At 44.3% G+C, this 27,138-nt stretch overlaps 1 protein-coding gene across 1 annotated transcript in view; it reads left to right on the top strand.

Annotated features, from left to right (window-relative positions):
• BBS4 (Bardet-Biedl syndrome 4) overlaps nucleotides 1–27,138 on the top strand; it is a 35,427-nt gene that overhangs the window by 1,813 nt on the left and 6,476 nt on the right. Inside the window, exons 2-13 of the mRNA XM_014889268.2 lie at nucleotides 76–127; nucleotides 13,858–13,937; nucleotides 16,583–16,646; nucleotides 17,358–17,469; nucleotides 18,020–18,092; nucleotides 19,910–19,963; nucleotides 21,327–21,454; nucleotides 22,920–22,974; nucleotides 24,337–24,405; nucleotides 25,732–25,884; nucleotides 25,997–26,168; nucleotides 26,804–26,873. Coding sequence (XP_014744754.2) covers nucleotides 76–127; nucleotides 13,858–13,937; nucleotides 16,583–16,646; nucleotides 17,358–17,469; nucleotides 18,020–18,092; nucleotides 19,910–19,963; nucleotides 21,327–21,454; nucleotides 22,920–22,974; nucleotides 24,337–24,405; nucleotides 25,732–25,884; nucleotides 25,997–26,168; nucleotides 26,804–26,873 — 1,082 coding nt within the window. The remainder of the gene's footprint in view (nucleotides 1–75; nucleotides 128–13,857; nucleotides 13,938–16,582; nucleotides 16,647–17,357; nucleotides 17,470–18,019; nucleotides 18,093–19,909; nucleotides 19,964–21,326; nucleotides 21,455–22,919; nucleotides 22,975–24,336; nucleotides 24,406–25,731; nucleotides 25,885–25,996; nucleotides 26,169–26,803; nucleotides 26,874–27,138) is intronic.

Genomic DNA, 27,138 nt, shown 5'->3' on the forward strand with positions numbered 1-27,138 from the left:
TCTGATTATTTTCTGGACAAAACTTCGAGAAACCTTGCCTGGTATATTTACTGCTCCTGGTTTCTGTCTTTTCAGGTTTCCTCATTGCCAGCGGCTACAGAACCAACAAAACCCCGTCCTAAAAAAGGTTTGTTTGAAGATACAATTGTATTTCTTGGACAGGTTGGTTTTAAGGTTTCTTCTATAGTGTTTGCAGCTGTCTAGGAGGAAATAAATGTCCTCTGGGAAAAGAGGAGACCGTCTAGACTGCAATTTGCTGAGTACCAGTATTTTTCCAGGGTCTCAGTGAGCTCAGTGCTGTTCCTGGCTGACTTACGTAGCCACAGTCTGTATCATGTTTGCTTATAATCTGTGAGACTGTTTGTTTTATTGTGTACTTACTTACGGAGCTGTTAATGAGTTTGATACTCATTTATCCTCCTCTCAAATAACAATGGGTTTGTTTTGGGTTCTTCAGAGTGATGTCTTGCTCTGGAAATCATCTTGGGAAGCAAACATTGCCTCTTGTGGGGTTTTTTTATGTCACATGTTCCAATTTTTGAAGTGATACCAAATCAGGCAGGTTGTGACTGAGTTTAATTATTGTTCCTTTGCTTTTGTTTGCTGTTTCTTTCTAATACTGAAAATGTGTTAATTCACTCAGTGCAAATTGTTGTTTTGAAGTCTTGATTGAATCTGAACTGGAATCGATACAATTTCTGTTGTTGGTTCAAAATGTCTGAGCAAATCCTGCTGGGTTTTGAGGGATCTGGTAAATTCTTCAGCCTCTCCTTTCCCCTTTTCTCTCGTTCTTGAGGCAGGACTTGTTCTGACACACACAATGAGTTTCCTTCTCTGTGGCACTGCTCCCCTTCCAGCACATATCTGTTCACTGCAGAGTTTTTGTGCCTACCTGAGCTGAGCTTTTGGGATGTTTTTTGATGGATTCTGCTTTCTCGAGTGTGCAGAGGGCCCCATCAATTCAGATTCTAATTAAGAGTATTTGCTGCCAGTGCCAGAAGCAGTCCTCCTTTTCCCTTGCCTTTGTGTTCAGGGAACCTCAGCTCTACAGAGTGCTTTGGCCATTTTCTGCCCTGATGTGCCTGTCAGAGTATTCCTTGGGATGGAGCCTGCCTTGGGATAGTGCTGGCAGTAAGAAAGAGTTTGATTGCAGCTGGGCACTGCAATGCCATTCTGTCTAACTGGGTTCTTTGTCGTGCATGTAGGCCTTGGGAAGCTGGAAAAGCCACTTTGCTTTTGGGTAGCTCAGGCCAACCTCGCATAGTCCCAGTTCCTGGTAGGAGAATTCCAGCCCTTGAGCAGAGCGTGGCTTTTCTGGAGATGGGGCTTGAGGTCTCAGCACGAGCACAGGGCTCTGGTAGCTTGCCCAGAGCTGAGGAGAAGATTGCTACTGCTTCAGGCCTGCATGCAAGTAAAAATAACTCCCAGATTTACTTTTATCTTGACCCTCAACTCTTTCAGAGCAAGGATGGCTCTAAAGTTACTCTAAATTGGTTACTCTTAGGCAATTAGTCTGACTTCCATGGAGGCACTGATGGACTCCCTGGTGAGCTATTTCATCTCAATCCTTTCCTGTAAAGGGTATGACTCTCATCTCCTCATCCTCCATAACCTCACCCTGCTGTGCCTCGTTGTGCAAGTCCCAGTTATTTGTGGCTCTGGATCTCCCTTTTATACTGACACAACCCTTGACTCCAAGTAAAATATGATGATTTAAAAAAAAATCCTCTAGTTTATAATTTTTGTAATTCTCTTTTCTGTCCTTTAAGGTAAATTGAGGCATCTCCAGTGCCTGGCACACCTCGGGTCGTTCTGACTGAAATGCCTTTAAAGCCTTTGGGCTCTGCCATTTAATATTTGACTTCAGTGCAGCAGGGAAAGCTGATTTGAGCTGCCTGATGGTTAATCTCTGGGAAATGAGGGCAGCAAAAAGATTTGTACTTGGAGTGATGTAACAGTGTCCTCTGTGTGTGGGTGGGGGACTGGGGGCATGAAAAAGAGGAGGAGGGAGAGTGAAGAATGTTGGATATGTTTTGGAAAGAGCAGCATCTTTTTTCCCATGACAGCTGGGTTTTTTTAAAAGAATATTTGTAGAACATCTTAATTAAATATCTCATCCCATTTTAGTTTGGCTGAGGAGAATTACGATGAACTTTAGGAGCCAGGCTACATCAGTGCTGTTTTAACAGAAGAGTGCTGCTAAACTTATTTTAAACTGACATTTTAAACATTGAATAGCCACTTTCTGTTGCAGCAAATTGCCTTTTTATATTTGCTTTGTGTTTTCAAGCAGGACAAAGCTTTGGTTTTTTTTCTGGCAAGAGAGATCCTGAACTCAACATTAGCACAAACAGGTCTATGAAATGCAGAGACCATATGAACAGTTTGGTGTGGGCAAAAATTGCACCCAAGTAGAGCAACAATGGATGATGTGACTGCACACAGGTGTAGCAGAGTGGGACCAGGTCATTACTGAGGCCCTATATTAACCATCACAGTGCTGCATTCAGCCTATTCAGCTTTCTGTGCTTGTACTGGGCAGGAGTGAGGTATTAAATGTGTGTTTCTGAGAATGGAGTCTCAAATTTGCCAGAAATCTTTGGAATGACAAAATACACACGTGAGGTTTGCAGCTTTAAGCAGAAGGCCGCATTTTCAGTGATGCAGGTCCGAACACATTGGATATATTGAACCTGAACTGAGTAGCTTCCCTTCACTCTTCCTTGCTTCCCTCCTGTGATCCTGCCTGTGAGCCAAGAAAAGGTGGAACCTACAAGCAGTGTTCAGCAGCTGGACTGCATGGCTCTTAAAACAGAAACGTTGAGTTTGGAGGTGGAATTTGCTCGTGAAGTAGCTGATCCATCATGTGGCTGTGGGGCTGCCAAAGCCCAAAAGTTGGGATTTGGGATAGTATGGCTTGTAGGCAGGCCAGCCCTGAGGGAAGAGGATGGGTGTTCAACAAGGATGAAGGAGATCTGAAAGTTCTGGAGCAGATGGTGCTGGTGGAATCAGGCTTGAAATCTCTGCATGCAACAATGTGAATTAATGGCATGTGTGGAGGCGACTCCCTGCAAGTATCTTGTGGCCATGCTTGGTGACAATTGTCCCTCAGCAGCTGACACAGCAGTAGCATTCATTATTTTGTCCTTTGTCCCCTGTTGGGGAGAGCTGCTCCAAAAATCAATTCCCTTTGTTTCTCCATCGGGATCCATAACTCTCCCTGTGTTGATCCCCAAGCAACTGAGGGTGGAATAAAGGGAGCTCTGTTTCTTGAAGTGATAAGGAGTTAATGTCAGCCTGCTGAGGTGGGGTTTTAATCTCCCTCCTGCATTCTAAATTAATCAGATATTTTCCTAAATGCTCTGCTGGTTTGGAATTGAGATTGGCTGTCTCCCATCTTCCCACTTTCTGTTTCCCACCCAGGCAAATCAAATAATTTTATAGGATCTGATAGTACTGGAGTGGAGAAGTGCTTTTACCAGCTTGTATTGTTTATTTTTATGGAACACAACTTGAATTTATTTCTCTTTATTGTGGAAAAAATCTTTAGAAAGTACGTTCTGGGCTCATGTTTGTCTAATAACAGTTCAGAGGTCAATGGGACAATTTTAAAGGCATTTGGATTTCTATATGAGTATGAGACCTCAGACTTTCTGAGATGCACTGATGGTGTTTTAATGACAAGGTAGAATCCTAAATGTGTACATAGTATAATAAACTCACTGGAGCAAAATGGATTTCATTTGAATCACTGGGAAGAACTTGTCCTAAAAATCCATTAATCTGTCAAGAATGAGAATTCTTAATTGTCATCAACCACCTCTACACTTAACACAGCAAAGGTCAGGTAGATAATTTTCAAAATTAAAACCCTGTAGAACTCTTAACAGAGATCAAGTGTTCTCCCAGGCCTGGGCATTGGGGTATTTTTTGGATGCTTTGTAGGCATGTTTTTTTCTAGGGTTTGAAGCAAGGAAATTAACTGTTACCTTTGGAAAAGTGCTCTGGCTTTTGTTGCTTTCCATTTATCAACCACAAGCTTGGCCTAATATCCAATTACAGGTTTTGGATCCTGCAGGCTTTTGGTTAACAAAACATTTGGAGACATGAAATGAAAAGTATCATATACATGGATATATTGCAATGCACTTCTCAGCCAGTTGGGTGGTGGCTCTGTTAGGAAGTGCCAGTGACAATAAACAATCTCAAAATGTGGCTCTTAGGTAATAAATAATGCTCAGATTATGCAGAAATAGGTAAGTGGCTTTGGATGAGCTGTCCTGTCTCTCTCCGGGTGGCTCCTGCTTGCCCAGATGAACCAGTGGGGATCCCTCCTGCTTCTGCAGATGTTTTAAGGGATTCTCTGAGTATTTAATCTGAAGAGCAGGAACTCTCTACCCCGTGGAGTCAATTCCATGCACTTGCAGTGCTGATAATTTCTGAATTTCTGATACAGTTTCTTAAATCAGTATAAATCCATTCTTTGAGCTGGCTTCAAAGCTGCCTTTGAACTTGTAAGAGTGAAGCTGCCTGAGAAATCCAGATAAAAACAACCCCCTTGAGTTAAATTAATTAATACTTCTAAGTGTGTCAGAAAGAAAAGGCCTTGGTGGGAATGTCGTGGTCGGAGGGAGCCAATCCAGCCCTTATCTGTCCATACCCATTCGCTTCCATTTGGCCACGTGCAAGCCAAGATCTTTTAGTCCATTTGAACCCCCAACCTTGTGGGAAGAAATTGGTTCCTAAATAAGATAGATTAGTTGGTAATTACATCATTGTTTTATGTAAGAGACTTGGGTATTTCCATCTTGCCGATAAGTGGGGAGCAGTGAGTGCTGTGTGTGATGCTCAGGATCTGATGCAGCTGCTAGTTTTGACTAGTGAGATTAAAAAATGGATTATCATTTCTGGGTAATTAAATTCTATAATATCCTTCACTTCATCCTCTTCTCCCCAAAATAACAGCCCAATAATCCCTGCACTGCAAAGAACTGGTAATATTTAAATTGGAATGTGCTAGCACAGCTCTGCCCTCTTGTGCGTGTACATTAATATCTGTGCTGACGAGAGCAGGGAATCCTTTGCAGGCAGCACAACAGGGAACATTTTAGTGCCAGTTTTTAAAACAAGTAAATTCGTTTTTTGAAGCTTCTTTGAAAGTCCTTGGTGCCAGGCAAGTTTCTTTATATTTTAAAACCTTCAGCTGCAGTTTGTTGGCGTGCTGCTACGGATAAAATGGCATCTCCTGGTGGGAATTTAAAAATAATTCTGTAAAAATAGTAAGTGACAAATTTAGGAAGGGTGGGATTCATCTCTCTACATTGAGATGTCTCTGATGCAGAGCATCATAATGTTCTCCAGTGCTCCATGTTTAGTCAGTGCAAAAAGGGCATCTGTGCCATTGCATGACCTCTCCCAGTCACCTTTGCTGGGATGAATCCCTTCCTAAGGATGCCTGTTCCTGTCCTGTTCCTGTCCTTTACCTTGGAGACAGCCCAAAGCAAATCACTCATATCTTCATTTTGAGACACTTGAAGGAATTGCAGCTCACTCAAGAGCCACAATTCCCAATGTGCAGCTGGAATTTGAACATCTGAGCCTTTAGTGACATAATCACCTGTTGCATTTAGTCCAGCTCTCCTACAGCATCTGTGGCACAGGAATGATGGGACATGTTGAGCAAGGAGCAGCTCATTGAGGGCTTTTTGAATAAAAAATATCTCCATTCACTCCTTGCAGGGCTGTCCCCTTCACTACCAACACTTCCAGCTGCATTATGCACGCTGCAGCTCCTGGGATTTAGTCACTGGTTTATTCCTAATTCTCCACAATTTCATTCCTTGCCTGACTGTGATTCATTTTTATCCTTCTAATTAGAAGGAAGCCGGGTGTGCTTCTGTGACTGTGTAATTAAAGACTATATCATTAACACATTTGTGCAGTAGGGAAGAGTGAAGGTGCACAGGCAAATGTTCATCCTGGCATAGACTGGCATTTCCCACCTGGAAAACTTCATCCTGAGGCAATGAGGCTGGAAGAACTCAAACCATAGGGTCTTGCAGTAAGGAGTAGTGAAATGTTTGCAAAACCAGCTTCTTCCTTATTTTTTGTGTGTATATATATCTATGTTCTTATGGTATTCCTTCAATGTAACATTCTTTGGCAGTGGATGAACCGAGGACAGGTTCTAGGTGCTATTCCTTATGGAGTGGGAAATTTCAAAGACTGACATGGATGGATTGTGGTCCTCTCCAGGTCGTAATTTTTTTTTGCTTTCTAAAGGAAAATCTTTCCTTACAAATGTCTTATAACGATTTTAGTTTCACTTTCCATGTAAAATACCTCATGCTGTAGGACAGAAAAAGACTAAGCATAGGAATTAAAGCCAAAGGAAGGATTAGACTGGAAATCCCCAAACTACTTTGCTCCTGATACTGGAATTAATGAGAAGCTGGTTATTTTGGGAAAGCCTGCAGCCACTTCGTGAGGGAAATATCTCCCATCCCAGTGTTGCTGTGGGAGGAGGCAGTGAGGAGCCCACAGTGAGGATCTTGGACCACCTCTGCTGTTCATAAGACATTTTATTGCCACACCTTTGCAATGGTGTGCTCTGCTTCCCAAATCTGCATTGGCAAGCAGACACCCCGAGAGAGCTCAGACTCCACCTTGCCTACAAAAGCACAAGGCTGCAAGCAGGACATGGTTTAAACAGAGAAGAGTTGGGATGTCCTGCCAGCAGGGCTTGCATCCATGAGTGTCTCCAAGTGTGCTGTCTGCATCCTCAGGGACTTAAGAACTCACATGTAAAGTAGCCTGTTTTTTGAGTTTTTCCCCCTATTTGTTGGTTTTCCTCTGTTCTGAGCACATCTCTGCTCAGCACTCAGCACTGATGGTCAAAATTGGCTTGTGCAGAGCAAACAGACTTTCAGTTCTCATTTTTCAGAAAGACCATACTGTTTCAAATTTTTTAAAATTTCTCTCCAGTGTTATTTGTTTGAATCAAATTTTAGTCTTGAATTGAGCATTATCAGGCCTGAATTAAACTTTTTATGGAGTAATGATCAGGATCATGTACTTGTGTTAATGTGTGTAAATCTCCTCCCCCCCAGATGGATGCAGGACTGCACAGTGGTATCTCACCAGTCTCCTACTGCTGGCAGAGATTTCCCAGTGACCAAACTGGTTCTGCCCAGGAAACCTCACTGTCACTGGGAGGTCCAAGAGGATGACAAGTATGTTTTTATTTACAGATCATACCACTTCACCTTAAGGTTGAACTTGAGCAGCATGTAGTAGAAGACAAAAAATTGAATAAATTAATTCTGTTTATACGGAAAATTAATTGAAAAATTAGTGTATTTATTTCATAAATGAAACCATCCTTCTTTGGAGTAACTCAGAACTGTACATGTCTTAAATCAGAAAAAACCACAAATCTGAGCAAGCAACTCAGTGAGATTTATGCAGTGCAGAGTAGCAAGAGAAAATGCCCTTTTTTCCCCATGACCTGGAGTATAAATCAGAGTTAAGATACAATTTTGAAGTCTTTCATCTATCGTCGGCTAATTTTCCTGCAGGGGGAGGTGGAGAGTCAGAAATGTTGTGCTTTTTTTGTTGTTCAAGCCGCTGTCTTGCAGCCTCCTTGCAGCTTTCCCGGCCCCTCGCGGAGCTATTAAACCACGGGAGGCAGCTCTGGGCATGAGTTACGGCTCCTTGCCAGCGCCGGCCTCTGTGTGATGAGTTTTATTAACCCCAGCTGACTGTAAATAACGAGCAACCACACGGCTTTAGGGCTTGATTTAAAGATGTTCCAGCAACAATTTGCAAACGGGAAAACAGAGGGAAAAGGGATTAAACAGAGAACGGCTGCAGTGTAAAGCTGGTTCTTTTTTTGCTGCTGTTTATATCCATTTTAGAGGGATCTGTGCATACAAACACCTCTGTTCTCACATATATTCACTCACATATGGTGAGTGAAATACAGCTCATAGAGCCTCTTCTAAGAGTGCTGGGTTTTGGGGTTATTTTTCATTATTACTGAGTTTTGAATACATTAACGGCTCCATTTCCAAACTCCAAGGATGGATCTGGGCGTAGGAAGAGCAGTGTTCCTGTGCTAGTTTTCTTTCAAAGCTCTAATGTATTTATACTGCCACAATCTCAGTAAAAGAGTCTGAGGAAGGAAGAGGATTTTTTGTTAAATTTGGCTCTGCTAGAAATTTGTAGGATGCTCCTCTCACACCAAGGCAGTCTGTTAGTTTTAAATCTTGATAAGAAGATTGATATTAAAGCTTACAAATGCTTTATATCCATTATCATTCCTTGTTTTGGAAAATCCAATTCTCTGCAGGGCTGTGTTGTTCTGTAGAAGCTGTTTGAGTGTGTGTCCTATTATTTTAGTGTTATTTTTGCCCAGAAGATGCTCATTCCCTCCCTGACACTGGATTTACAAATAGTAGTGGAATTCTTGGTGTTGGCAGCTTGTGAAGCTCAAGGCCAAAAGGAGACAGGCACAGATGGGCTCATCCTCCCTATCCTTGTTTATTTAGCATGGATAGGAGAGCCCAGAGCTGCTGTGCCTGAACCTTCCCCAAGCTCTGGGAGTGGCAGTAATGGTAATCCTGGCAATAATGTCAGCACACATCCACAGGAGGCTGGGCTGGGAGTGCAGCATGGGGTGGGTGGTGCTCCACGGAGAATTCCATGTGTCACCTTTCAGATGTGGATGCTCTCCTGCAGCAACAGGTGGATTGTGGATTGTCTTTATGCCATTTATGTCATTTATGCCACTGGGAATTTGCTGTTAAGGCAATGACTGGAATTACTTGGAAGTGGGGATTGAATCTCCAAAGCCATCCAGTCCTGCTGCTGTGTGTCTGAAGGAGCCTTGCCTGAGGATGAGCTGATAACCTGCATCTCTCTGGCTCTGCCACAGCCCAGCTTCCTGCTTTGAGTTCTTCAGAGCAAGGTGCAGTGGTTTTAAACTGCCAGAGGACAGGGCTGGATGGGATATTGGGAAGGAATTTCTGGCTGTGAGGGTGGGCAGGCCCTGGCACAGGGTGCTCAGAGCAGCTGTGGCTGCCCCTGGATCCCTGGCAGTGCCCAAGGCCAGGCTGGATGGGGCTTGGAGCAACCTGGGATAGTGGAAGGTGTCCCTGCCCATGGCAGGAGGGTGGGACTTGATTCTCTTTAAGGTCCTTCCAGCTCAAACCATCCTGTGATTCTAAGATTCACTTTATGAAATTCTTTTGTGCTTCTGCTGCCTCAGTATGTCACAATAGAGAATTCAAGTACTGCCTGGCTGTTTGTTAGTTTTGAAAATATCTCTCTTCTTGGATGATGCTGTTTCGCAACATCGAATTTTGAATTAGAATTTGGAAAGGGACAGCTGAACCCTTATGGAAAACCTTTCCCACATATGTGGTACCTACCACAGTGAATCCAGACTGTGGCTCATGAAGCTACTGCAATATAAAAAAAGTAAAAATACTTCTATTTAACTACCTTTACAAAGCCTTTCTGTCCTCTCCTTGTGCTATATGTTGCGTGTACTTTAGGTTATTGGGATTTTGGGCAATAACAAATTCTTCTTTGTGTCTTTTTGAGTCTTTTGCCTCTTTGCTGCTCTTGTTCAGGTTGCTGCAGGTTGGGTTCAGAGTTGGAAGGAGTGACCTGGGCCTTGGACCCTTCCAATAACCTGGATTGGAAGGAGGGCTGGGCTCTGAACTGACTTTGAGATGACTGAAACATGTTCTTGAGCCACTTCTTACAGCTGGTGCTTTAGAAACAATTTCCCCCATGAAATCTCATAAGAGCTTTTCCCCTTCTTTTTAGAGCAATTTAAAGCCCTTTTATTAAATCTAAACCCCACTGATTGATAGTTCATCCCTAAGCTATAATTACCCAATATGAAGATGCGAGTGCAAAATATTTTCCTAAGGAGGTTTACACAAAAGGGAATAACTTTTAATTCACTTTTATTTTATTATTATTTATAATAATAAATTATTACTTTATTCAGCCCTTTGAGAAAATCTATAAGAGGATGAATAAAGGGAAGAGTGCTGATGGAACAGCACAGACACAAACCTCATGATCTTACTCCAGTGCTGTCAGGGTTTCCACTCCAGTGGCTTCCTTAAAGGAGCATTGTCAGAAAGAAAAATCACATTGCTGGAAGTGGCTCGTGCAATCAATCACTGGCCAGCAACGGGATCAGATGGATTCCCTTTAGAATTCAATCAAAACAGACTTCAAAGGCATTTAATCATATATTTGGTGCCTGACTCCCTGGCACTGGACTTTTGTAGTCCCACAAAAGAAAGGCCAAAAGACCATTATGCAAGTTACAAACTCTTTTTGATGTAGATACCAAGTTCTTTGATGATTGTGTTTTCCTGGACTGGCCCTTGGGCAGATTGATTTACAGCAAATAATGGCTATTTGCTTGTTCACTGCTAGAAGAATCTAAACTACACTTTTTCAACCTGTGCCTCTGGAGTGCCTGGATTATTGCTAGAGTTGACAAAGAAAAGTGTCTTCATACAGCAGTGATATAGGAGAAACTCCTGGAGGTCCATATATTGAAGAAGGTGTTTCATTCCCTTTCTCTGGAGCTAGAGACCCAAATAGCTAGGCATTTGTATTTCCATTTTCTTCAGGAGAATGCAGTGACCCATTGCACTGTGACAGCTCTTAAAAACAGGCTGAGGGAGCAAACCCGAGGGAGATAAATGCACCAGGAGCACGTATCCACTGCTTGGTGGGAAAGCAGAAATGCAGATTGAGATGGTTGTGGCTCTGGAGAGGTGTATCAATGATTTCCAGTAATACTTTCTGCATCTGAATATAGCATAGAGCCTGGTAACAATCCTTCCCACAGCCATTTTGGGGGGATCAGATATGTTCCTGTGTCAAATTTAATAATGAATTTAGACACAGATTTTGAAAAGCATCAGAATTGTCTGCCTGCTTTCAATTTGCTTGTCTTAGGGAGAAAGAAGAAAAAAAGCGATTTGTGTCTCCTCAGTCAGCCTTGTTGCTATTTCTAAATGATTTTTAGGAGCATAAAATTTCCCAGTGTTTTCCCATTTGCACAGTTATCCTTAGCTCTGTATCACTGGGGGAAGCAGAGCTGGTTTATCTGCAGATGTGAATGGTGCTCACTCCTGGGGCTCACAGTGGCTTTTGATTTCTCCATTTTCTCTCCATCCCAGCACTTGTAGGCAACTCCTCAGGTTTTCCCCTTTTGCTTTGCAGCCTGATGTTCTGCTCAGCCCTTGGTCTGACGTTCAGCATTTCTTCTTTCCCATCCCTGTTCCTAGCAGGCGTTTCCATGGTGTGGGAGTGGAATATAACATCCTTCTTGTCTCTTAGGTGTGAAAAAGCTCTTTCCTTCAGGAATTAAACAACCAATCCTCCATCCCCTCTCTGGTGTACTGGTGTCTTATCTTAGCCCACAACATTGCTGTATATTTTAACCTTAAATGGTACTTTTTCTTTTTAACCTTCCAGTAAGGCATGAACAGATTGTTGGAGACCTGGTGGGGTGTGTCTGGAGATCTTTTGATTATTCTCTATTTCAGACAGCTGCAGGATTTTCTAATTGGAGGCTATATTAATAGGCACAAAAATGCTGAAGGATGCTTCAGTTCTGACTGTTAGTGGAATATTGATGGGTACATAGAGTTTGCAGTATCTGTCCTTAAATCCATACTTACAGAAGAAGGTGGGAAGTGCCCAGGTGTGTCAGGTTTGGTGGTTTGTACCAGCCTGTGGTACCAGGAGATGCCAGGCAGGAAAGAGCACACAAGTCCAGCTGGTTTTATAGAATCTCAGGCTGGTTTGGTTGGAAGGGACCTTAAAACCCATCTGATCCCACTCCCTGCCATGGGCAGGGACACCTTCCACTGGACCAGGGTGTTCCAAGCCCTGTCCAGCCTGCCTTGGACACTTCCAGGGATGGGGCAGAGCATTTCCAACATCCCAAATGCTGTGTTTCTGTCACACCCTGCTACTGGTAATAGCCTACACAGGGAAGTAATTACAGAGTGTCAATGAATTAGGTAGTCCCTGAATGGGCTTCGGATGTGAAATAGTGGGGGTTCAATCCATTTGTGGCTATTTCATTCTTTCACTCTAAAAGGATAAATAGGAAACATTAAGCCATCAAAAATCAATTAATCTGATATGGGAACGTGCTTATTAAAATGCCTTACTTACAAAGGTCCGGATACTCCACAGCAAAGCAGAATTCCCGAACATTTGGATTCCTGATCTGTGCATTTCTGTAAGCTTAGCCCGTTTGGATTGCTCTTTTGTTTGGATTACTTCTTTGTTTGGATTACTCTTTTGTGTGTTTGGATTACTTTTTTGTTTGGATTTCGAGCTTTCTATTTGTTTTAGGGTAGTTGAACCTTCTTTAGAAGGTATTTGACCTTAAATTGCTAGTATGCACCTTTAATTTTCAGCTGTAATATAAATCTCGGTGCATATTCTGGAATTTAAGAAAGAAAAACCAAGAAAATGAGAATGGCTTTGTGAAATGTTTTCCAAATTCAGCAGCTGAAGGATCTTGCGTTTAGGAGTTCTCAGTGAAACTGGACTTGATGTGGGTTTTGGGGGAGAGCCTGGTGCGCTCCAGAGGTGATTAAAGTTCAGCCATTCCAAAAGATAATTCCACTTGGCAGCTGCCTCCCGACGTGATCCAGCCCTTCCCCTGCAGGGTTTTTTCTTGCTCACCTCTGATGGCAGAGGGGCCCATGGGCTCCCCAGTCTCACCTCTGAGCCAGGCTGTCCGGGGGTGGCTCGGCTCCTGCCGTGCCCCAGAGGGCTGGAGAAGGGGTCCGTGTGCTGTGTCCCCCCGCTCTGGCCCAGCCCTCGCCCGCCTTCGCCTCTGCACTCGTGTCACAATATTGACTTGCAAACCCGGAGCTTTTGGGCCGGTTGCTATGGTTACCCTCGGAATGGAGACTCCAGTCCCAGGCAATCCATTCCCAGCCGTAATGAAATGCACAGCAGTGTGTTCAACTTGTAAACCCGACGTGGATATCGCTAAGCAACATCCATCCGTGATGTGCCATAATTGCTGCTGCCAGCCCCGCACCGCTGAAATGCTGGAGCACAAGGCTTCCTCCTCCACTGCATCAAATGTTTTTCTGCAGTAGCTTTGCAGTCTCTCAGACCTGTGATGTTTTCATAGGCCCTTCACAGCTTCAAGGAACTAAGTTTGACCTCTTTAAATTATTCACGCCTTCAGACCCTGTCTCTCCAATCTCCTTATATGTGTATGGCCTGCTTCCTGTTCATTCGGTCCCAGAAATTTATCTTAAAGACATTTAATTCTTTTGCCTGAGATTTAAAATGTGAATCCAACTCATTTCCTCCAAGCTGCTTCGTGTGTATTTGAAAAGATCCAATTCCTTCAACCGGTGTTGGTGTTGAATTAAAATGTATGTGTGGAGCTGTTTACTCCAGGATCTGCTCCAGGACGAGCCGATGTCTCACGTCTTTTAGAATCCCAGCCTGGTTTGAGTTGGAAGGGACCTTAAAATTGACCTTGTTCCAACCCCCTTCCATGGGAAGGGACACCTTCTAGTAGACCAGGTGGAAATTTTCTGCATAGAGCTTTTATTTAGTGTCTGTCCTGAGCAAGGTGTTTTATCCACCAGTTTGAGAATAAAACCAGACCCTGGTTAGAAGTCCACATTCCAGCCTTCAAGTCCAATCATTAATTGCAATTGCAGTTCTTGAATTACTTGCCTTGTACAGGCGGTTGGGGTGGTTGAGAATATCTCTCCCAGTTTCTCTGCTGCTCAGTCTGATTCCTTGTGTTCTGTGAATATTTTCCATGTACAGCACCGGATCTGCCAATCCTAGAGAGGAAGAACTGGTTGATTTATCTGCTCTATGTCCGCAGAGACTATGAGGAGTGTAAGGTAAGAGCTGCCTCCAGAATGTGGGAATTATTTCACTGATGTAATGAAAAAACAGTTTTCTTGACAGTTTTCAAACCACCCTCTTTCCTGACTTCTTTTAGAATAAGGGGACCAAGAGAAAACACAAGTAAAATTACTTCAGTGTTCTCCAGTGCTTGGCTCCCTTCAAGGAGGTGCAGCTCCGAGGGTGCAGCTCTCTGGAGCAATCTGTGAGCTCAGGATGTCACTGGGAGGGGAAAAGTGGAAAGAACTGCAAGCCTCTGTTGTTCCAAGTGATAGATAGGGTTTTCCAAACTGATAATAACACAGTTCCACTGTGCAGGTTTCTCAATGGTACTACAGAGACACAGTGAAAACACTTCAGTTGAAGGGAACATTACTACCAAGTGTAAATAAAATACACCTTGGTTGCTCTGGAGCAAAGTCATTTTATACATGATCCATGGCACACTCTAATTCATCTTGGGCTTGGGGAGTAGTTTGGAACTGGTTGTTTAGGATTATAATAGTAAATGGACTAAGGAAACAGCCAATTATTATTTAACAGTGTGTTTTCCTGATAAAATGAACACGAGAAGATGATGCACCCGTGGGCAAGAGGAGGGGATAAGAGTTGCCATTCCAATTCTGGCATGTGCAGCAAAGATCTGAAAAGACTTTTTGGCTTCTGAAACACCAGGTTGGTCAGGACTTGCCTCTGCTGGAGAGGTCCTGGGGGTGATTAGGAAATGGGCAGGTTGGAGGAATTTCATTTAGCTCTTAATTAACAGAGCCAGGGAGTTGTATCATTGCCGTAGTTTCCTCTCAGATTTTGGTTTGCATAGATAGAAATACAAGTTGGACCAGCCCTCAAAACAGAAAATTGTTTCCCTTTTTTGTTGTCTGACTGGAGTTTCTTGGTGTGATTCTGTGTGTTGATTGTTTCTGTGATGGATATGGAATCACAGAGCACAGAAGAGAAAAATATGTGCAGCTCAGGAAACCAGAGAAAATAACAAATGGATGATATAAAGGCAACACTGACGTCTCCATGTCTTCATCAGTCATGGAAGCAAGGAAATAGTGGGGGAGAATCGAGAGAAGACAGCTAATAAATACTCCTCTGCTTGACAGACCAGCTTTCCTTTTCCTCAGAGCTCACAAAGCAGTGTTTTTGCAGTAGAACTGGAAGATTCCAGTCAGTTTGGGCGTTGTTAAAATCCATTAGTTTAGTCTCAGTGAGAAACAAGTGACCTGACGTGTTAATTAATTTTGGTCTTTCCTGCTCAGTGCTTTGAAATGCTCCCTCTCTAACACAGTTTTAAAATCTCCCATAGTTTTCAATGAACTAAAAGGCCATTAAAAGCTGTTTATTTACTGACATCAGCTCCCCAGAGTGAAGGCATTACAGTGATTTTGACCCTTTCAATGCTGCTTGAGCAAAGTGCCAGGCAGGCGTCCCCGAGGGTCTGCAGATGCAGCATCCCCTGGGATGGCACAGAGACTGGCTGGTCTCCTGCCAGCTGTGTCTAAATTCTGTCATCAGCACCTTAAATAAACTTGGAGGGGGAAATCTGGGATTACAGATCATATTCCTCAGCTGAGGGCCTTTTGCTGTGGGACTTTTTAGGGTTTGTAGAATTAATCAGATTTCTCTAAAAGATAGCTCTCTATTGCCCTCTCTTGCTCTGAGAATCTGGGTTTATGTAGATGGAACAATCCAGAGTATCCGAATTGAGGAGATGCTGGTTATTTCTGAGTGTTTAATAATCATGCACTTTGGGAAGAGTGACATAGATAAATTAGCAGGTACAGGGAAGAGGGAAGAGCAACTCAGGTCTGTTCTTCCTTTTCCTTCCTCTCTTTAGGAGTGAGGAGTGTCAATAAGAACTTTCCTTCTTCTCAGTAGTAACTTTTCAATTAATACCTTCTCAAGAATAACATTCTCAATAATAGTTTTCTTCCCATGTGCTGTATTTGAGGTTTAGTTTTCAGTTCCTTCACTTCTGTTCCTCTCAGAGGCTTGGGATGCTGGTACTGACCATACACATCTGAAATGCCAGGTGAGCATCAGCTCACTGCTCACCCAGAAATTATTCTTACCCTCCTGTATCTCTTCCACTTCTGCACAAAAGAGGAGTCTCAGAGCAGAAATTTTGCTCTTGATTCTTGTCCAGGGTGTTCATCCTCCCAAAGGTGGGACCAGTTGTGACAATGGAATATATCCAAGCTGCAGCCACCCCACCCCAAACTGGGAGCTGCATGGATGCAGCCAGCAAGAATTCACATTTTCATCAGGTTTTTATCCTGTTCACTCCTCGTTTGTTCATTTGCTGTCATTGACTCAGCTGCAGTTGCTCCAGTTCAATTTATTTCTTCGCAAAGGGGCTGGAGTAGATACCCTTATCAGAAGAGGATGCTTTCAGAGATGCCTCCTGGCGTTTTCCCCAGGTAGTATCTAATTACCTTTGGGAATAGGAATGAACAGAGGAATACTAAGAGTCACAGTGTTCTTGGCACAGTGCTCTGTCATGTGCACTGTGTGGATGTCCCAGTCATGGTCCAGTGCCCTTATTAGAGGTGGGGTTGTGCTTTTTGTGACTGGAACCGAATCTCTGGAATCAGCTTTGTTAAAGTGATTTAAGTTTACAATTTTGTCCTTCCAGGCTGTCATCAAAGAGCAGCTCCAGGAGTCCCAAGGGCTCTGTGAATATGCTGTCTATGTTCAAGGTATGTCTGAAAATCTTTTTGCTAAAGCAGGTCATTCCTGATTTGAGATACAGAGGACAATATGGGGAATAGGTGAGGGAAACACAATTGTTATGTCAAAAATACATTTTTCCCCTCTGTTTTCTCTGTTTAGTTTTGAAGTTTGGGATTTTCACATTAAATGGGTAGATCAAATGTCCTGTTTTCTCCGAATTTGTCATCAGTTCTTCTTTAGCTTATGGGCTCCTGGCCTTCAGTGTGTTTGATTCTGTTACAGATGCACGCTTTCTGTTCATTACCCACCCCAGGTGATCACTGTCTCACTCCTTGCACTAGGGATGGTATTCCTCTTCCTACCCTGCCCTCTGTCCCCTAAAAAATGTCTCCCAAAATGTGGCATTCCAATTCCAAGTGCCATGCTGGGGGACAGTGGAGATTTGCTGGCAGGGACATACTGCAGCCTGGAGAAGTTGGGGAGGAGAGAAATCCAAACTGCATCTGTATAAGCAAACTGCCCAGAGTTTAGAGCTCGAAACTCTTGTTCTGAGCCCTGGATTTCTCCAGGCACACAGAATGCTGCCCTCAGACACAAACTGCGGGTGCTGCAGGAGGGGGAAGCACCAGAGCAGCGTTGATGTGATATATCTGTACTCTCCCTTCTTTCCCTGCTGGCAGAGGCACGTTTTTCCTGCTGAGAATGGATTCATTTGCCTGCTGTATGTTGTCTTACAGCTTTGATATTTCGCTTGGAGGGGAAAATTCAAGAATCTCTTGAACTTTTCCAGACATGTTCCATTCTGAACCCTCGAAGCGCTGACAACCTCAAGCAGGTGGCACGATCTCTGTGAGTGGAGTTTTATTTGTTGTTTCTCTTGGATGTGCCACCCAGGACCTTCCATGCTTTGTTTTTCTCTTAGGCTGCTTAATTCCAGACATGTTTCCTTCTTATCAACACTTGGCTTGGCTTCCAGAAGCGTGGGTTGTTCTTTAAGCAGAATCTCTGTTATCACCCTGGCTGCTGTTGTGTTTTCCTTTTCTTTGTGCTTCAGGCAGAAAGGTGATACTGATTTCAAGGTCCAGAGCTACAGGTGCTGACCTGAGCTGGGCAGACTTGCCCTACAGAGCCTTTTCTGTGGCTGAATGTTGTGTTAGGGCACCTGTGGCTTTCCTTGGAGACAAAAGCAGGCTGCAGAGCCTGGGCATTCATTCCTTACATCCCCAGTAGTGTCAGGATGGATGACCTTGATCCTGAGAGGGAACAGTGCTGAGATTGTAAAGTTCTGCAGATCTCTGGAGATGCAGCAAATAGGATCATTTCTCACTGGTAAAGGTGATAGTGGCTGCACAACAGGGTCTGAAAACAGGAAAGAATAAGAATTGCAATCCTTTTGCAGGTTTCTCCTGGGGAAGCATAAGGCAGCCATCGAAGTGTACAATGAAGCAGCAAAACTCGATGAGAAGGACTGGGTGAGTATTCAGGGAGTTGCAGATTCTTGTAACAGCTGCAACCTTGTCCCAAGCCAAGGTGAGCTCACACTGCCTGTGGTCTGAGCCTGGTTTGGATCACAGGAGCCAAATCCTGTGCCTTGGGGCAAATCCCTGGCTCGGGGCACAGAGAATTGAGCAACATGTTGGAACTTTGCCAAGGATCAGTTTTAACGTAACCATATCTGTACTTTAAGGGAAGTATGGGGAGAGTTTGGAAACCTCGCTTATTAAAACTTGATTGAGTAATTGGGTAAAGTTTTGTAATGCAAAATATCATTGAAAATACAGGAGCAGTGATTAAATTAGCTCTTCTGTATAAAAAGACAAAAAGAGAGAAAGAGCATTGCAAAGGGAAAGGTGTGGCAGTGGGTGAGGGAGAGCCATGCCTTGCAGCCTTCTGCAGGTGCCTGTTTTGCCTGCAGAAGTGTTTCTAAAGTAGGCTTGCAATGTGTGAGCTCATTCCTTTGTTTCTCAGTACATCTAAAATTCAGGATACGAGGATAGCTGTGATGTCATTCAAATTACCCTGTGCCAGACAACTCAGAAACCTTTTGTATCATGAATCTTTTTTCCACCTGCATTTCCAGTGCTTGGCATGCCTGTAACCCTATTTACAACCCATCAGGCAGATGGTAGTGGTTATTTTGATTAGTTATTCCCCATTCCTGGCTCAGCACTGGAAGTGGAATCAGGCTGTGCTCTACCCTCATTGTACAATCTGCAGCAGCCTGGAGTCACTAATTCAGTTCTGCACAGCTGGAGAGGCTGTGTGGAGGAGAACAGTTGATGGGGAAGTAAGAGAGTTTCCTGTGAAAGGTCAAAGCTGTCTAAGCTGTTGAATCACTGAAATGCTCACCAGAATAAAATAAGGAATTGGCAGGACCTTGCTTTCCAGGGATGTGCTGGGATGGGGAACGTGCCTTGTGTGTTAAAATGTGGGTGAGGAATTAGGGGCACAGGTGCTACCTACAGTGTCACCAGGGTGTTTAGGATCCCTAAGAGATCTTCCTGCCCTGTGCAGGATGCCAGAGGAACATCAGATATTCCAGTGCTCAAGTTGTGTTTTGAGGCACATCTGCCAGTTTTGGCCAGCTGGGTAGGACACTGTGCATATCCTACTGATGTGCAGCCAGACTGAGTCACCCATGAGGACAGCAAATTTTAAAGAGTGACACCACGATGAAGAAGCCAGTCTGTGCTGTGGTGGCTAACAGCTAGCCTAGAGGCCTCACAGTTATATATAATCCTAATTATAATTTTATAACTGAAATATAACTAATTATATAACTACCTTAATTATACAACTCAGCCAGCCTGAGCCATTGGGGAGCAGGTCTAGGCCATTGGGGACACGGGCAGCTGTTGGCTAGTTAGCCAGCTGGCAACTAATTCAGCCAGTCAGGACTAACAGTGTGGACTTCCAGAAGCCTCTGAGGAGAACAGCACTCAATAAAAGCTGGCTGCTGTCTCATGAATTTCGGTGTGTTCAGTCACATGCCTGTCTCTGAAACTGCGACGCTGTGCTCCTTGCTCTCTGAAGAGACAACGTCTGACCTCTCAAAAGAGATTAGTCATTTCTGTGGTTTTTGTCTCAGTGGACTGTAATGTTTTCTGTATAACCCCACTTGAGCTCTGTAGGTGCCTGAAATAACTGGAATTTATAGGTTTACTTGCTCTACAAAGCAAGAGGGATGTGGGCAGTCATAGGGCTCTCCTTCTCTGGATCAGTGTTGTCAGACTTTATTTCATACCTTGTGCTGATTTGGTCTTTTGTTTGGTTGTTTTTTTTCATGCAGGAGATCAGCCACAACCTGGGTGTGTGCTACATGTACCTGAAACACTTCAACAAGGTAATGTCAGTGGGAAGCAAGGAAGCATCCCAGATATTTCACTGTCTTTGGTAGGAGTCATTTGCAGCAAGAAAGTTTTTTGCTTCAGTGTTTTGTTTCTGGGGACAAAGGTTTGTGAGCTGTCTCTGTTTCCATTTGTGTTGAATTACTTTGAGTCAGCTGCAAGCCAGTCAGGTTGTTTAAAGGGGAATCAGCCTGTGGCAGGGCCAGAGGCTTTTTCTGAAATCTAAGATTTTTCAGAGAACATTTCTGGTTTTAAAGGGAATGTTTGAGAAACCTCAAACTAGACAGAAAATGGGCAGTGGTCCAGTAAGAGCTGCTTTGTGTCTGAGCCCTTTAAAGCCAGACCCAGGAACACTGCTGGCTTTGTAGGAGCAGCAGTTCAGGTCCATCCCCTTGAAGCAAGAGAAGGGTGATGGTAGAACCCCAAACCATTTCCCCAGCTCAATCTACTGCACCTCGTGCAGAGAGTTCTTGAAGGAAACCTCAGCTCCTTGGGTCTGGGAGGATTCAGAGGGGAAGAGTTACAGGGTTGTTTGCTAGAGGTGCAGCAGGTCCTTTTTTCCTCCATGGGAAGGTTTTGCTCCTGTGTCTGAAGCTCCTTTTGAAATAAACCTGAAGTTAGTGAAGAAGTCTTGGAGGTTGAAATGCAGTTTTATTCCCTGGTCTGAGCATGCCATTCACAGTTGCTCATTAACCATCCCTTGAGTGCTGGTGGTGAGCACTGAGCTGTCTCTGATCCAGCTACTCTAAGGGAAAAACCAGCATTTCAACCCTTTTTGTTGCCAGTTTGGCCCAGCTCCTCCCTGCTGCGCTTGCTGGTGGGGTGCTGTGGCCCTTGCAGCAAACCCCAACCGTGCTCCCTGTTCAAGGCATCCCTGTGAAAAAACAGTCCCTGGAGTGTGGGTTCACACTTGGGATTTGTTGTCTGCACTAACACCTTCCAAACTGAGACCTGCTCACACCTCCACTGAGATTTTTACTTCCTCGCTGGTGGAATAAGCATTCTAAGGAAGAATAAGCTGCAAAGTACTGATCCACCCAACAAATCCAGAGCTTCCCTCAAGCCAAACAAACTCAAATCCAGGAGCAGGCCTGTGCTCATCTCCTCCTTGGGAGGCCATTGCCTCTTGCTTGGCTTGAAGGTGTTACCTTTTGCTGCCCCTAAAAGCAGGTGGCTGCTGGTGCAGAGCTTGTTCCAAGGATTAGCTGGGCTGGGGTTTGTGTTCTCCGGGTGCAGTGGGTGTTTGTTGGCTGGCTGTCCTCCTTCCCTGACTGTTGGGGATTACTTATGGGCTGTTGCTTTGCTGAGGGCTCTGTAATCATTTATTATTTTTTTAATTGTCTGTGGTTGTGTTTTTAGGCACAAGACCAGCTCAACAATGCCCTGGAGCTCAACAGACACGATCTGACCTACATGATGCTGGGCAAAATTCACCTCTTGGAGGGGGAGATAGATAAAGCCATTGAAATATATAAGAAAGCTGTAGAGTAAGAAATATCTGTTTTTTCCATCTGCCCGTTCTCATCCTATGCCAGGAGGAAATTGATTGGTGTCCCAGATCTGAATTGAGGCCATGATTAAAAAGCTAATGGTAATTATGGGGGCTCTGAGCAAAGCTGGCACTTCCAAGCACTTCATCTGTCTCTGCTCCTGCTGACAGTGTGGCAGGGAAGAAGGGAGCTGTTGGAAGGGCTGCCAGAAAACAGTGGAATAAGGAGTAGATGGAGATGCCTGTGAGCAAAGTGATCCAAAACTGACTTCATCCATCCCAAAGGTTTATCTCCCAGCACAATGTAACTCTGTCCCTCCAGAATCCCTGGCTGGGTGTCACTTGCTGCTTTCCCTCAGAGCAGTCTGTGGCTGAGGGAGATGTGCTGGTGCACAGGGAGTTTCTCCTACCCCATCACCACTCCTCAGTGCCCACCTGATCTTGTTTTAGGGCACTCCCAAGCATTGCCAGTGCTTTCAAATGTAGCTTTGCCATGGAGGCCAACACTAGAAAATCAGTGTGTGTGTTGGGAGCCACGGGTGTATTGATGTAGTGTTTCCTTACTTGTCTGCCCTCACTGCTTCCTGATGGTGGGTGGGGTTGGGCAGACATTTGGATTAATCTAGAATGTTTATTACGTAAATAATCCTTGCTAAGCATCTTACCAGGTTTATATTCTTATCCTGGTGCTCCCCTGGCCTCCTTTCTTCTTCATTCCTGTTTATTCCTGGGGCCTTTTTTTCTCATCTGCCTATTACATTTTTCTTGCTGTTTCCAGCTCCAGGATAGTGTGTTATTCCATGTTGATATTCCACCAGGCACAGGTGGTTTTGTTCTGGTTGAAGTTTAGAGCTGCCAGTGTGAGTGTACAGATCAGTTTTTTTAAACCTTGCTAGCAGGGAATTAAAAACTGACTCCTATTGAGGTGAGTGAGACCACAAATTGTGTCTCTCTCTGCTTTGTACTTTTTTATTGTGGTTTCCATCCTATTTATTTGTAATCTTTTTATAAGGTGAATTAAAATTCTGATGAGGAGTGTGCAGGATCCATCAGGAATGCTGAGGATTGTCTGTCCTATGTGGCCCAGAAGGCTTAGGATGGATGGATTTACAGGGTGGTTATTGAGAGATGATAGAAAATCCCATTTTGTGTTTCCAGGTCACTGATTCAGACTCACTTTGAAGCTTAACAAAACCACATTATCTTATTATGTGTCCAGTTCTGTTTCACAGAACCTTGTGCCTTCTCACTGAAACCCAGAAGATATTTGGGAAGCTGAGGTGTGATGTTATTCAAAAGAAGTCCCCATGATGGCAGTTGTTCTAATATTTGTTTTTAACAAGAACAGTTTAGTTTCCTGGATTGATACAACAGTAATGTAGCATCAGAAGTCCATGTTCTATTTTTACCCTATTCTAGAAGGTCTGTAAAGCAAATCCAGCCCTTTGGCTTTTGTGTTCCAGGTTTTCTCCAGAAAACATAGACCTCCTCACATCCCTGGGCCTACTGTACCTGCAGGTACTAAATGCTGTTACTGTTACAAAATCTTAATTATTTTCAGTATAACCGTGTTGGATTTTTTTATAGAGTTAATTTTTATCCACCTTCCATTGCTTGCACATACTTATTTACAGACTGAATTTAACAGGACAGAACTTGCTTTTCTGTATCTTTTCATTGCTGCTGAAAGCAAGCTGATTCCCTGGACCAGAGCCAGAACTCTGGGAATTCTGTTTGGAAACCACCCTAACTCTGTTATAAATCCTCCCAAGTATAACAAAACATGACTAGTCATTACCTTTTTTCTGCAGCAGGAGTCTTGCAAGTTATCCTGAAAAAGCAGCCATGAAATTGTGAGTGCTAATGCACCATAAAGGAAAATCAAAATCAATTTAAATAACAAAGGTGTGCTTATCCTTGTGTCTGTGAGATGGATGGGAAGGGCTGGATTATTCCAGAAGCTGGCTTCCCAAAGAGTGAACAAGCAAAGAAAGGAGGAGGAGGCCCCAGGGCTGCTCTGAGGGCTGGAGCCCCTCTGCTCTGGAGCCAGGCTGGGAGAGCTGGGGGTGCTCCCCTGGAGAAGAGAAGGCTCCAGGGAAACCTCAGAGCCCCTGCCAGGGCCTAAAGGGGCTCCAGGAGAGCTGGAGAGGGACTGGGGACAAGGGATGGAGGGACAGGACACAGGGAATGGCTTCCACTGCCAGAGGACAGGGTTAGATGGGATATTGGGAATTAATTCCTGGCTGTGAGGGTGGTGAGGCCCTGGCACAGGGTGCCCAGAGCAGCTGTGGCTGCCCCTGGATCCCTGGCAGTGTCCCAGGCCAGGCTGGGTGGGGCTTGGAGCACCCTGGGCTAGTGGAAGGTGTCTCTGAGATGAACTTTAGGTGAATTCAGTTGAAACCATAGAATCACAGGATGGCTTGGAAGGGACCTCAGAGCTTATCTGGTTCCAATCTAAGTGATTCTAAATTCTCATATGCTCATATATGGCCACAGTGATGCAGTCCATGAGAAGACAAGAGAAGGGAAGTCACCTGAACAGGAGAGCTCTGGGGAGTGAGGAATTCGTGGTGAGGGAATTGGGGATGTGCAGAGTAGCAGTTTGTAGCCTGTTTTCTGGGCTAGAGAAAGGAGCAGAGAGCTGTGAACCCAGAGCTCATTTGTGGTTGGGTCAGAACAGTGAATCCAGCCAAGTCAAATTCTTAGAATCTGTTTTGTGAATTATCAAACAGGAACATGTGTGTGTAATGGAAGCACTGTGAAACTCACTTTTCTGACTATATAACTGAACCAGAAATTCTGGTGCCCACAAACCCTGTATTCTCCTTCTTAACTCCTCTTATTCCTGAATTTCTTATGCTTATGTACTTCTTTTCCCAGACTGGGGAGTACCAGAAGGCTTTTGAACACCTTGGAAATGTGCTTACCTATGACCCAGGCAACTACAAGGTATGGTGAGGAGTGGGAATGAACCAGGTGAACCATGAGGGGGCACCTCCTAAAGCTGATTCCACTGTTAGAGCTCTGCCATCTGCATCTGGGGCTTGGAGAGGCTGGAAACTTCTCTGCCCAGAAAGGTTTATGTGAAATACATTTCTGGGATGTTTCCCTGAGTAGGGAGTTGGATGTGTATGGAGGTAGGGAAAGGGAAGGAGGCAGAATATGGGATGTTAAATTGATGCCTTTGGTTTTTAATCTGAAGTTGCACCAAAGCCAGGTGGAATTTACTTTGGAAGGAAGATCTTCTGGATTTTAAAAATCCCAGAAGTGTGCCAGGTCCCTTGTGTTCCAAGTGATACTGCATTTTATTATTCTCCCATCTGCTGATACCCTGTGCTTCCAGCTGCTGTGTATGTTTCCTTGGCTCTGGCCTGGAAGGCTGAGCTTGGCATCTAGGTTTCATTCCTCATTGTGGAACTGCTTCCCTTTTTAGGGCTGTTACTTCATTTCTCTCCTTTTTTCCCTGTTAGCATTGCAGAGCATTGAAATGTGTGGTTGACAAACATGAGTTGTTGTGAAAACACCTTTACACTTATGAATTTTACTTGTCACTGTGAAATCTTAAAAAGGACTTAACTAGTGTGGTTTAAATATAGTGTGTTGTACTCACTTCCTTTTTTTTCCCCATGCATATTCCCATTAATTTGCAGTATCAGCCAGTCAGTGTGAAGTAGAAGAGCTTTGCTGCATGTCTTGCTTGAGTACATTTTACTCCCCACTTAGCTTGCACCAGAATTGTTTCTCTCTGTGCTTGGTTGTAAAAAGAATCTATTAGTGCATAGGTCTTTTCAGAGCCTCAGACTCTGACTCAGACTTCTGTCACCCCAAAAAACACCCTAAACATTTGCAATGTTGTGTTGCAATACTTATGGAATTGTAGACTCACAGAATGGTTTGATTTGAAAGGGACCTTAAAGCCTGCCATGGGCAGGGACACCTTCCACTATCCCAGGGTGCTCCAAGCCCCATCAGCCTGGTCTGGGACACTTCAGCAGTGGGGGCAGCCACAGCTTCTCTGGGCAAACTCATTTCTGAGACAGTTATGATTAAAATAGTGCAGGAAGAAGCAGACTCAGGTTTGTTCTTCACCCTGTGTTCTGCTCTGTGGTGGGAGATTCCAGAGTCCCCATCTGCTGCCACTGTTGGTCTTGGCAGTCCTTAGAAGTGAAATGGTTGTTCCTGAGATGGTTTTAATGTAACAATCTTGTCCTCTCGTGTTCTTGCTGTGTCTGAGCAAAAAGAGCTGGGAGTGGGTCACTGTTGTCTCGTCCCCAGGCCACCCTGGCTGCTGGCAGCATGATGCAGGCCCACGGGGATTTCGATGTCGCCCTCTCCAAGTACAAGGTGGTGGCCAGCAGCGTTCCTGAGAGCCCCCCACTCTGGAACAACATTGGCATGTGCTTCTTTGGCAAGAAGAAATATGTGGCAGTAAATATCCAGTTTCCATTTTTTCTCCTATCTGCATCCAATTTCATGCAAGCACGAGATTCCTGTCGTGTGGAGGCTGTTCTAGTATATTTATCCCTTTTTTTTTTTCAAGGCTATCAGCTGCCTGAAGAGGGCAAACTACCTGGCTCCCTTTGACTGGAAGATCCTGTACAACCTGGGCTTGGTGCATCTCACAATGCAGCAGTATGCCTCAGCCTTCCACTTCCTCAGTGCTGCCATCAACTTCCAGCCCAAGATGGCAGAGCTCTACATGCTTCTGGCAGGTATGGATGCTCCAGGCAGCTCCAGGTGCATCCCTCCTAGGAGCACCACAGCACAGACAGGAGGTGTGGCATGGAGTAAAGAAACATGGCATAAAGGCTTTAGTAAGGAGCTGTTATTCAGTCTCTTCTCTCTGAGAAAATAAAAGGGAAAACTGCAGTCAGATCCAGATTAAACATTGGAAAAGACTTGACACATGTGAGACTGGGGTTGTGTTGTCTGAGGAGTGGGTGTGGGTTTCCAGTACTGGGTATTTTTGGGATGAAATGAGATAAACATGTCAGAAGGGTTAGATGGGATATTGGGAAGAAATCCTTACTTGTGAGGGTGGTGAGGCCCTGGCACAGTGTGCCCAGAGAAGCTGTGGCTGCCCCTGGATCCCTGGAAGTGTCCAAGGCCAAGCTGGGCAGGACTTGAAACAACCTGGGATAGAGGAAGTTGTCACTGTCCATAGCAGGGTTGAGACTGGGTGAGCTTTAAGGTCACTTCCAACCCAGGCCATTCCATTCAGGAGGGTTAATCCTGGCAGCAGCCCAGACAACCCTGCTGACATCTATTTCATGACATTCACAATTGTCCTAAAAATCAGCTGCTTGTGAAACATCTCCTCCTGTGTGTACATTTTGCTTTGGTGCAGTTGCTCTGACCAACCTTGAAGACACGGAGAATGCCAAATGTTCCTATGAGCAAGCTGTGGCCTTGGACAAGTAAGTCTTTGTCAGAGCTGTCACTTGTTTGGTCTTGCTTTGCCTCCTTGAACCTCATTTCCTTTGCTTCTCACTCTATCTCAACCTTAAATGGTTTGTAGTAGGGAAGTACTTTAGTTCTTGTAGCTATACAAGTGACAGTGTTAAAACCTTTTTTTTTTTTTTTTTTTTTTTTAATTCAAGTCAGCTCTGAGAAATGAGAGAGGATTTTATTTCAGAGCAACCCAGGGCTGTTTTTTGTTTTGCTGTTTGGCTAGTGAGTCAG

Source organism: Sturnus vulgaris, chromosome 13 (genome assembly GCF_052056855.1).
Source record: "Sturnus vulgaris isolate bStuVul1 chromosome 13, bStuVul1.hap1, whole genome shotgun sequence".
Lineage (NCBI taxonomy): Eukaryota > Metazoa > Chordata > Aves > Passeriformes > Sturnidae > Sturnus > Sturnus vulgaris.